At 43.9% G+C, this 12,555-nt stretch overlaps 1 protein-coding gene across 5 annotated transcripts in view; it reads right to left on the reverse strand.

Annotated features, from left to right (window-relative positions):
* Positions 1-12,555, reverse strand: part of LRP1B (LDL receptor related protein 1B) — a 2,012,817-nt gene that overhangs the window by 177,970 nt on the left and 1,822,292 nt on the right. For all 5 annotated transcript variants that reach the window (XM_075317168.1, XM_075317164.1, XM_075317167.1 and 2 more), the window contains exon 66: positions 8,964-9,083. In XM_075317168.1, the coding sequence (XP_075173283.1) occupies positions 8,964-9,083 (120 nt within the window). The remainder of the gene's footprint in view (positions 1-8,963; positions 9,084-12,555) is intronic.

The following is a 12,555-nucleotide window of genomic DNA, read 5'->3' on the forward strand; positions in this document are numbered from 1 at the left end:
TCGGGAGTCACGTGATCGCGTCACGTGACTTCCGGTTTCGGCGGTAAGTAAAAACTTTACCGCGATTGCGCTTATAATGGCGCTGTCATGTATTGACAGCGCCATATAAGGGGTTAATCGGCACGAGCAGATAACGATTCTGCTCGTGCCTAGCAGGCACACATCTCAGCTGTGAAAATCAGCTGAGATGTGTGCCGATCGCGGCATGCTGCCGCCGGAGGACCGCGGGCAGTAAGATTATGTCATTTAGGACGTAATTTTACGGCCCGCGGTCGTTAAGGGGTTAAAGTTGTGGAAATCTTTTTGTAACCAAATCCGGTTTTAAACTTCACAACAGTATCACGGACCTGCCTGTTGTGTTCCTTGGTCTTCATGATGCTCTCTGTGCTTTAAACAGAACCCTGAGACTATCACAGAGCAGGTGCATTTATACGGAGACTTGATTACACACAGGGGATTATATTTATCATCAGTCATTTAGGACGACATTGGATCATTCAGAGATCCTCAATCAACTTCTGGGGTGAGTTTGCTGCACTGAAAGTAAAGGGGATGAATAATATTGCACGCCCCAATTTTCAGTTTATTCTTTATTACAAAAGCTTAAAATAAGCAATACATTTCGTTCACCTTCACAATTGTGTCCACTTGTGGTTGATTCTTCACTATAACAGTAAAATTTTTATCTTTATGTTTGAAGCCTGAAATGTGGGAAGAGGTTGAAAAAAAAAATAATATATATATTAAGATTGAAGCTGTGTGCTGCCTTCACTTTTTTTGCTTCTCTTTGAAATTGGGTGAGACTGATTGGAAGGACTTTGCACCACAACAGGTTAAGTGCTGCACCTATTTTTGCATTATATATATATATATATGTATGTATGTATGTATGTATGTGTATATATATATATATATATATATATATACGGTTTGTGTATGTATATATATATATATATATATATATATATGTATATATATATATATATATATATATATATATATATATATATATATATAGTGCAAAAATAGGAGCAGCACTTAACCTGTTGTGGTGCAAAGTCCTTCCAATCAGTCTCACCCGATTTCAATGAGCAGCAAAAAAAGTGAAGGCAGCACACAGCTTCAATCTTAATATATATATTATTTTTTTTCCATATATATATATATATATGTACAGTAAATTCACATATGTCTGTATTCATGTTTTAAATAATAAAAAACAAAAAATAGTATATATATATATATATATACACACTATTTTTTGTTTTTTATTATTTAAAACATGAATACAGACATATGTGAATATATACGTGTGTATGTGTATACAGATATATAGTTATGCATACATATGTGCACAATGTTGTTATCTGTGCAATTAACACTAATTCATTGACCACCATTGTTCTTTTGATCTGCAGGTATCAATAACTGATTTCTTATGTTTTCTCCATTAATGAGATATGGAAGTGACAAGAGATTACATTTGTCTTCGATATAATGGGCTACAAAGGTTAATTTACTGTGCCGCTCTTAATTACCAGCTTGGACCTTTGACTCCCTTGTAATTATGGAGTTTGGAGACGCATTCGGCAGACGTAATGAATTACAGTTACCGGGCTTTTCTTTCGCAGTAGGTAGCTAATTACTTTAACCAGTTTCACAAAGTGCAGAAAACTAGTGACTGCTGAGCCTGGAATAGCGTCTCACGGAGAAGGATAGAGGATGATGCATATTTATAAAGCCGCTCGCTGAATCTTTGATCAACCTGTTCCTGTTCTCCGTGGATGTTACTTGCTGGGAGTCGCTGGTCTACACAATGCCATCCAGATATCCACCCAATTATGAAACAACTATGCATTTTGCCGGCAAATAAAAAATATCAATTACACCGGCTTCAAATCTGCATAGAAATAGATTTTAAAAACTGATTTATTTACATTATTTATTTATTTATTTATTTTTAAAATAACAAAAATGATAGATTGACTTGGCAGTATCCTCATGATCTTGGATATTTATTAGGGATGATCGAACACTTCGATTATTCGGCTTCGCGAATATTTTCCGAATACCTCGCCGCTATTCGACTATTTGATGCGCAATGTAAGTCTATGGGAAACCTGAATAGTTCCGAATAGTTGTTATTCGGGTTTCCCATAGACTTAAATTGAGCATCGAATATTCACGAATAGTCGAATAGTGGTGAGGTATTCGGAAAATATTCGTGAAGCCGAATAATTGAAGTATTCAATCATCCCTAATATTTATCCTCCCATAAAAGAAAAATCACATGTATCTGCAAAAATCAATAGGGTTTGCTGACAAGCTCATGTGTGGGGGAGGGGGTGCATGCGGACTGTCTCCTGCTGGGAGACTTATATATACAGGCTTATGCATAAAACCCTTTAAGAAATCATATTTAATCTCAACAGGTCTGTGTTATGGATCAGGAAAAAAGTACCACTATGGCATAAAATGGAGACACAAGGGATATAATATAGGACCATAGCAGCCTAGACATGCCTGGTTACTGCTACCGATCGTCCTGCTCCTCTGCTGCACTCTGTATAAACTTTTTGCCTCCAGTTTCTGCATTCCAGAAGACAAGTCCTTCACCGATTGATTCTTTAAAGGAGTTGTCCCATAAACAACATTTATGAGCCACCCACAGGATACATGATAAAGGTATGATCGCCAGGGGTCCAGCTGCTGAGACCTCCACAAATCATGAGAACAGGGTCCCAAAATCCATTATGTGAAAGATCACCGTACTGAGCATGTGCAACCACCACTCTTATTGACAATGAATGCACATGCTCAGTACACCTCTACTCATACAATGGTCTTTTGGGGCCACATTTACAGCATAGTTGAAGTTCTAGCATTCATACATTCATCACCACATCTTGTGGATTGGCTGCATATTTATCATGCAGAGGATCAAGACAATCAGCAGTGGATAAGTAACGAGCTAGCTATGGTAAGGTAATTGTAACCCTCACAGCTGGTGTAGTGGCAGTGAGCAGACTTAGTGGACTCATTGGACCACAGTTGGGATCCGGGCTTACCCTTTAGTGGGAGGGGCTTAACTAAGCACCCACCGTAAGGCAAACGCCAGGTACGACTGCCAGAGCAGTGACCGGGACTGTGGCAACTGACCTCCAGGACAGGTAACGAACACAGGAATAGCTGGGTACAGGTGGGGTGACTGAGGCAGGCTGGACAGGCGGGGATGGACAGGAATGGTGGTCCCAGCAGGGATACACAGGCATGGGAAGACAGTTACTGGAGACGGACACAGGGCTAAGAGGACAGGACAAGAGACCTGACAACCATCTAGGTAGCAGATTGGAAAACTGACTAACTAGAAGTGCTGCACAGGCATCTCCCCTAATGGGAAGGTGCCCTAAATACACTGTTCCTCTCACCTATAGGCTGAGAGGCATTTCCTGCAAATAGCAATCTGGCTTTCTAAGAGGAGGGCTGGTGTGCAAGCTTGCATCTTAGGTGCACTCCCGGGAACCCTGTATGGTATTTACAGGGCCCAGGAGGGGAAGGAGGCAGCAGCACAAGTGGATGGCCGGGGAAGTGATGACGACACAAACCGGCCAGGGTGGTGAGTAAGTCGGCATCTCTGCAGGTACGCCGGTGCTACGATAATGACTAGAAGTAGATAAGTATATTTGTCAAGTTATAGATTCACTGTAAACTGAGCATTTATTGATTAAATTCTTAATATACTTCTTTATGGTAAGATTATAGAGCTCTAAGTCTCCTGTAGAAATAAAAGAATCAGCCTGCATTGAGCCACCACTAGATGGAGCTTAGGAGCTTTCTGTATGACGCAAATATAATAAACCAGAAAGAATCAGTATGTAGGGAATTATTTTGCTCCCCCCAGTGTTGTCTGCAGGCATTCAACATGTTATTATTTATCTCTATGAGTTTATGACAGTACATTGAGCATTGGGGATCTCTAACCCCTACTAATGGATATCACAAGATAGAAGAGCAAAGTAAATGCTGGATGTAAAATCTTTTGCTAGGTGCAAAAAATATGGACCTGTGCGTTAAAACATTATAACATGATGGCTTTTCCTATACAACTGTGCTCCCAGTCACCTGAATATGTAGGAATTTATTGGCATACCCTTTCCCAAATAGACCTATCCTGAATTCCCCTGCACAGTAATCTCAGCAGCCTGCTGAGCAGAGGACTTGCAGCACATATATAGTCAAGGGAGTGAAAACAGCTGACTCAGCACTAACAGACTCACAATAAGGGGTTGCTAAATTCTCTTTAAAGGGAATCTGTCAGCAGGTTTTTGCTATGTAATCTGAGAACAGCATCATTGATGGGCCCAGACCCCGATTCTGGTGATGTATCACTTACTGAGCTGCTTGGTGCAGTTTTGATATAATCCCTGTTTTTTTCTGCAGTAAATGTAGCATTGGTCAGAATGCTGAGCTGTGTGTAGCTCCGCCCACACCACTGATTGGCTGGACTGCCTGGCCAGAGACATCCTGCTGAGAAAACACTGATTGTATTGAGCTGCTGAGGAAGTTACACTTGCTTGGAATCTGTCTCTCTGCCCCTACATTATGCGGCTGTAGGAGGTAGAGAACTATGTCCACTCCTACATAGATGTGCCATTGTATTATAAATGTAATGTATATAAGAGTGTATTGTAGATCACATAGGATGTAGCAGAGCTGGACGGGTGTGGTGTTCGGTTCCCCCTGACGGCCTCAGGTATTATATGTTTTATAGTCAGAAAATGTATTTGATAATGTTCATGCTTAGAATATGGTGAATAATGTATAATGTGTAATGTAAGATGCCAGCCCCTCGTGCTGTTTCAGGCGGGAGATGTGATATAGAGAGCCAGGAGCACTGTACATAAAGGTTAATAGGCAAGACAAATATACATATGTTAGAGGATAGGGGCAAGATGTGACATAAAATGTCTCATTAAATGCAGACTACACCCTAATAATTAATGCATCAATAGGAGGACCAAGGGGATAGTAGTCAAAGGTCATACACAGGACCAGTTAATTAAAAATAACATCAACGCTACTTTTTTGCAAAAATATAACAAATATTTATTGAATATAATAAATAGCAAAAAAGTGACATGAACAAGTAAAAAAGTGTACATTAAACAGAGATCAGGCTCAAAAAGGGATGTCACTGAAGTTCAGAACCAGGGGTCCACCATCCATCAGGGGGACAGTATCAAAAATGGTGAGGGCATGGTCTGGTAAACCTCCGGACAATAGATTAAAGATCACTCCAATATCACAAAAGATGCACACACATTTCAGCAAGCATTGAAGGTAACAATATCTATAAGGAGTCTAGTGACCGGAGGGTCAGACCATGAACCCAATATAAATAACATAGCAGGCAGGTAGCAATAACAATATATACCAGTTTATGTTAAATAATCCCTATCCTGCACTCACCCATGATAGTAAATGTGGAACCCGAGCAAAACGTGCCCCGACGCGCACGTTTCGTTGTCTTCTTCGGGGGGCCGTGGTGTAATGTGCCATACATTCAGCCGCGTTTAAATAGCCCGCTTCAGTGCCTGGTCGGGCAGCAATTGGTCGCGTGCGGGGTGGGACTCCGGCAGTGGGCCGCGTCATAGGGCATTCCCGGAACTGACGCGAGCACTTCCTGTGTCGTCACACAGAGCGCGCGCGTCACTCCGTACGGAAGCCGGCTGACGCGAGCATACCTGGAGTCACAGCGCGCACGCGCTCCACAGCCGTGGCCATTAAAAGAATGGGCAAAAAAGAGGGCAAGTAAAAAAGGGGAAAAGATATACTCATATTCATGCAGATCAATATTAAAAATAATCTGTCCCCACTGAGACTGTATCTGGTTTTGTGTAGGCCCATAATTGTAACCGATATCAATGGATGTCATTACCGGTGTCTCTTCTCTATGCCTGTTTTTCCGGGTTATGTTGGATGTGATGGTTTTCTCACATGCAGTCTCCTTATTTTTAATATTGATCTGCATGAATGTATGGCACATTACACCACGGCCCCCCGAAGAAGACAACGAAACGTGCGCGTCGGGGCACGTTTTGCTCGGGTTCCACATTTACTATCATGGGTGAGTGCAGGATAGGGATTATTTAACATAAACTGGTATATATTGTTATTGCTACCTGCCTGCTATGTTATTTATATTGGGTTCATGGTCTGACCCTCCGGTCACTAGACTCCTTATAGATATTGTTACCTTCAATGCTTGCTGAAATGTGTGTGCATCTTTTGTGATATTGGAGTGATCTTTAATCTATTGTCCGGAGGTTTACCAGACCATGCCCTCACCATTTTTGATACTGTCCCCCTGATGGATGGTGGACCCCTGGTTCTGAACTTCAGTGACATCCCTTTTTGAGCCTGATCTCTGTTTAATGTACACTTTTTTACTTGTTCATGTCACTTTTTTGCTATTTATTATATTCAATAAATATTTGTTATATTTTTGCAAAAAAGTAGCGTTGATGTTATTTTTAATTAACTGGTCCTGTGTATGACCTTTGACTACTATCTCCTTGGTCCTCCTATTGATGCAAGACAAATATACAGTAGTATTAAAAATATAAGACAGTTAAGTATTTGATATAGATAGGATTTTTCAGTGTAGTGTAACTAGGGACCAAGTGTGCAGGAGTGGGGTGTTAGTGGTAGTTAGTTTGTTAACATAGAGATGGAGACAAGGAGGGAGGAGTGAGCAGAGTAGGATTAGGGAGACAGGAAAGAGAGTCAGTGAAGCTACAGAAGTTCAAGTGAGTGGACAGGGGCAGATGTTAGGGCCTGCCCAGGACAAGAGGAATTGTCCCATGTGTAAAGAGCTCACCCTGCAGATGGACTTTAGAGTGTCCTAAAATCGGTGGGACGTCGGGGTATAGAGACCGCCGGCAGGACCCTGAACTGGTTGGGTGCTGCTAAGTTGTCCGAGGGCCCGATTGAGACACTGCAGCCGCAAGGAAAGATTACAGGGGGAGGAAGCACGAAGTGGACTCAGTTCCTGAAGGATAGTTCCCAGGAGGAGTGTCAGCATGGCAGAAACCCCCCTCAGAAGAGTAGCATTGAGTATCAGAAGCAAGGAAGAAGTGGTGACCTTCAATAAATTGGCTCCTGATTGTTTTACAAGAGACTTGCATGTGGTTTGTGTCGCCCTCCCGGTCTACCAGGAGGACCCGCAGGCATGATGGAGGTAGCACCGGATGTTATTGTAAGTGCCTCACACCCCAACAGGAGCATCACATGGACATACACATTTAGGCTGGTTTCAGACGACCGTGTTTTAGGTACGTGTGACATCCGTTTTTAACACGGATGTCACATGTACCCATGTTCCCCTATTGTGCACTCTCACACGGACCGTGTGGCCCCGCTATTTCACATGGAGACGTGCCTGTTTTTTCTCCAGCAGCACGGATGTCACACGGACTGCACACTGATGTGATCCGTGTGACATCAGTGTGACACGTATCGGAGAAAACACGGGTTTTTAAATAAAAAGATTTTCTACAGTTACCTGTATCCAGCGATTCTGTCTCCGGCTCCTGACCCCCGCTCATTATTTTCATTGATTATTCACCGCAGTGAGCAGCTGGGAGCAGGGGCATCGCGGTGACAGTGAAGGAAACAGCACCGCCGAGGACATCACCGCCAAGGACAGCATTGCTGGGGACATCGCTAGTGACAGGTGAGTATCCTCCCAGCAGTGTGTGTGCAGGGACATCCAAGAGGTCATCGGATTTCCCAATGAACTCTGATGACCTCCTGATGACACCCCTGCAACAACTGCGCTACAGCGAGTGTCACAATGGTGACTTCCAGGGGTTCATGAGAGTTCATTGGGAACCCTGATGAGTCCCTGGATGTCACTGCACAAACTGCTATATACTCACCTGTCACCGGCGATGTGCCCGGCGGTGCTGTCCTCGGCTGTGCTGTACCCAGCCTGTCCCCGCGATGCTCCGGCTTCCAGATCCTCAGGCAGTGAATAACCAATGAAAATAATGAGCGGGGATCAGGAGCGGGAGGCAGCAGAGCCAGAGACAGCATCGCTGGATACAGGTAAATATAGAACATCTTTTCATTACAAAGACACGTGTTTTACCCGGTACGTGTCACACGTATGCAAACACGGATGTCACACGTATGACCATAACCATGCGTGTGACTGGTACCTGATTAAACACGGACGTCTGAAACCAGCCTTACTGAAGCAAGAGGAAGCGCTGTCGGTCATCACCCAGCTCCGCTCTTCACTGCTCTCAGATTAAATAACAAAAACCTGTTGACAGTTTCCCTTCACGGGGTTTTCCTGGAATACAAAAACATATCTATTTTTTCCCAAAAAGGACCATCCTTGTATATGGGTTGTGTCTTGCAGTACACAGCATCATTGATGTAAATGGGAGTGAGCCACAATCCCGCACACAACCTGTGGACAGGAGCAGCGCTGCAGGAAACAGTGATGCTTTCTACTCATGAAGTTATGAACCCTTTTTTCTAGAAATGGTCTAATATAGATGTAGCAGTTGCCAACCGGACAGCCGCGGCACCCTATGGTGGTAGCATGCGCCACGCTAAGCTCCTGACGTAGTGCGCCGGCCTTCAAGTTGGCGGCTTTTCCTGAACTCAATTAGAGCTTTGACGTACACCGTCTCTACACTTTCTCTCCTAAAAACAATGTATTTATGAAGTTTCTCCCACTTCTGTAAAATCACACATCGAGCCGCTCACTTTTATTTTTTTTTAGCCTTAGTCAAACAAATGAAAAATAATATTCATTAACACATCCTGCGGTTTTGACAAAATTGAGAACTGAGAAAGGGCTGAGCTCGTAATCAAAGGCTTTCTGGACAAAAGGTCTTCGTATGCCGTTTACACGGCCGCGAGACACATGCTCAGACGTTGATGCTCACCGCAGTTGGCTTCGTCGGATCCGTCCGCACAGTCGGAGTCCTCATCACACACCCAGAGTTTAGAGATACAATGCTTTGTAGTTTTACATTGGAAGTGGTCGGGAGAGCAGCTGTTTTCAGCTACGAAAAAAAAAAGAGAAAAAGTTGAATTCATCCATTTTAATAACAGAACATTTTAATATAGAAGAGATATTCTGGAGCTTCGCGTTCAGTGGGTGTTAGGGCGAAGAAATTCCATTAGGCACACACTGAAATATGGAGCGTTCTTTCCCGTATATCGCGAGTAGGTGGGAAAACTCGACGGCTTTACATGAATCTGCGTAAGATTAGGACTTTAAATCATTTATAGATTTCTTTTCTAGTATGTGGGCTTATACGAGGATTGTAATAAATTGGGGACAGTTTAGAAAAAAGGATTAAAGTGCACCTTGAGCATATGTACAGTACAGACCAAAAGTTTGGACACACCTTCTCATCTTTAGAACAACTGTTAAGAGGAGACTGTGTGCAGCAGGCCTTCATGGTAAAATAGCTGCTAGGAAACCCCTGCTAAGGACAGGCAACAAGCAGAAGAGACTTGCTTGGGCTAAAGAACACAAGGAATGGACATTAGACCAGTGGAAATCTGTGCTTTGGTCTGATGAGTCCAAATTTGTTATCTTTGGATCCAACCACGTGTCTTTGTAGAAAAGGTGAACGGATGGACTCTACATGGCTGGTTCCCACCGTGAAGCATGGAGGAGGAGGTGTGATGGTGTGGGGGTGCTTTGCTGGTGACACTGTTGGGGATTTATTCAAAATTGAAGGCATACAGAACCGGCATGGCTACCACAGCATCTTGCAGCGACATGCTATTCCATCCGGTTTGTGTTTAGTTGGACCATCATTTATTTTTCAACAGGACAATGGCTCCAAACACACCTCCAGGCTGTGTAAGGGCTATTTGACTAAGAAGGAGAGTGATGGGGTGCTACGCCAGATGACCTGGTCTCCACAGTCACCAGACCTGAACCCAATCGAGATGGTTTGGGGTGAGCTGGACCGCAGAGTGAAGGCAAAAGGGCCAACAAGTGCTAAGCATCTCTGGGAACTCCTTCAAGACTGTTGGAAAACCATTTCCAGTGACTACCTCTTGAAGCTCATCAAGAGAATGCCAAGAGTGTGCAAAACAGTAATCAAAGCAAAAGGTGGCTACTTCGAAGAACCTAGAATATAAGACATATTTTGAGTTATTTCACACTTTTTTAAGTATTTCATTCCACATGTTTTAATTCATAGTTTTGATGCCTTCAATGTGAATCTACAATTTTTAGTCATGAAAATAAAGAAAACTCTTTGAATGAGAAGGTGTGTCCAAACTTTTGGTCTGTACTGTATATCGGCAGAGGTTATTTGGAGGACTGAATCTGTCCTTTGTCCAGCTTATAATAGGGTCAGGTTGTAGCAAATCAATGGGATACATTTGTAAAGATTTGCGGGCCATGAGGTTTCCAAATTACTTCCAGAAAGTATTCTACAGTCAAAATACAGTTTTTGGAATTCTAATTTGGTGGAGTATCACTCACAATGTATATTGGTATTTGGTATCTGATATATCAAGGGCCGATTCACAACCAGCGCCTCTAAACTTATATCCTTAAAGATCTCCATTATTTAATTAGCCTTCATGCCGGACATGGCACCTCCACAATCAGCACCCTCCATCTCTCACACACAACTCTCTCCTATTACGTCTCTCCACCCAATGGTCACTTCTCACACAGACTTTCAACTGCTGCCCCATAGAATAGTACACACATACATGATGATGTTCTTGTTATCCATGTATATAAGCCACTTGTGACAAATTACCACTAGGTGTCACCAGATGCAACTAGTGATGGGAAAGTCAAACAAACCGGAGGTCAGGAGCTAAGAGGTCACCTATGGAACACAGGGATGAAGCAAAGCCGAGGTGAGAGCACAAGCTGGCGGTAAAAAGTCAGGAAGTCAGGTAAGGTACACTGGGGGGAAGTGGAGCCGAGGTCAGGGTACAAGCCTGAGGTCAGAAGCAAGGAAGTCACGTAAGGTACACTGGAGGAAAGCGGAACCAAGGTCAGGGTACAAGCCAGAGGTCAGGAGCTGGGAAACAACGTCAGAGTCAGGGACACGGGAGGAGAGAGGTAACAACAGGTCTGTGGGTAAGAAGACAAGATCAAAACACAAACGGGAGCCAGAGCACTTACTGCAGGCAGGAACTATGACTGGCGGCGTTACGAGTAAGGTTGCTCCCTAATGAAGCAAAGCAATCACGCGGAATGAGACACCTGGAGAGAGGCCCCTCCCAAAACCAGCCGAGGATGGGAAACCACCCACCCACCTGCTCAAAATACAAAACAGAACACCGGCTCTATTGGCGAGTAAAGCACCACGGATCAGAACCATGACACCACTGCCAAGTTAGTGAGGCAGCAACTTACTCTGCTCTCAACATATAACTGCCCGACCAAGTTGAGCATTTATGTCCATGAAGGAGTTCGGAAAAATAACTGATGGGCAAATTTGATTAATGAGGGTACATTAAAGCCAGCTTTACACGTTGCAATGTATCTTACGATGTGTCGGCGGAATCACGTCGTAAGTGACGCACATCCGGCATTGTAAGGTATATTGCAGTGTGTAACAGCTACGTGCAATTGCGATTGAACGTTAAAACGTTCATCGCACGCACGTCGTTCATTCCTCATGGATTGAACGTCAGATTGTTCATCGTACCCGGGGTAGCGCACATCGCAGTGTGTGACACCCCGGGAACGATGAACAGATCTTACCTGCGTCCTGTGGCTCGCGGCCGGTAATGCGGAAGGAAGCAGGTGGCGGGATGTTTACGTTCCGATCAGCTCCGCCCCTCGGCATCTATTGGCCGGCTGCCGCGTGACGTCGATGTGACGCCGAACGTCCCTCCCACTCCAGGAAGTGGATGTTCGCCGCCCACATCGAGGTCGTATGGACAGGTAAGTACGTGTGACGGGGGTTAATCGTTTGTGCGGCACGTTCAACAAATTAAACATGCCGCACATATGACGGGGGCGTTGCAAATCGCATATGATATCGTATGCGAAATTGCAACGTGTAAAGCAGGCTTAAAGGAATCGTTCCATCAAAGTTTTTTTTTATCTTCTTAATAAATTGCAATCATCTTAATATATGGCACTCTGTACCTACAATTTCTCATTTTGCTTTTCTACTCAGTAAATTCTTCTCTTTTCTCTTCTCTATGTAGAAACATGAAGTCTCTTGTCTCCACATTAATCATTCCCCTCTTCAACTCCAGCAGAGTGAAGGCAGATAGCCGTAACGTACATGACTGAGGCAGTGATAGATCCAGGAAAGGGTTAAGGAGTAAGGGATGGGGGTTTTACCTAAGGAATGCGGTGGGGGGGGGGGGTGAGTGAGCAGGAGGAGAGACGGGGGGGGGGCAGGGGCCATATAAGAGATAGGTCCCATGTTAAGGTGTCATTCCTTTGTCCTGGACTCAAAGACTGAACCAGCAGTATGGATGCCTTGCTGAAGAGCGTTCAGGCCGCGGCTTTGACGTGTAGGCCCGAATGGA

The sequence above is a fragment of the Anomaloglossus baeobatrachus genome, chromosome 7 (genome assembly GCF_048569485.1).
Source record: "Anomaloglossus baeobatrachus isolate aAnoBae1 chromosome 7, aAnoBae1.hap1, whole genome shotgun sequence".
Taxonomy (NCBI): domain Eukaryota; kingdom Metazoa; phylum Chordata; class Amphibia; order Anura; family Aromobatidae; genus Anomaloglossus; species Anomaloglossus baeobatrachus.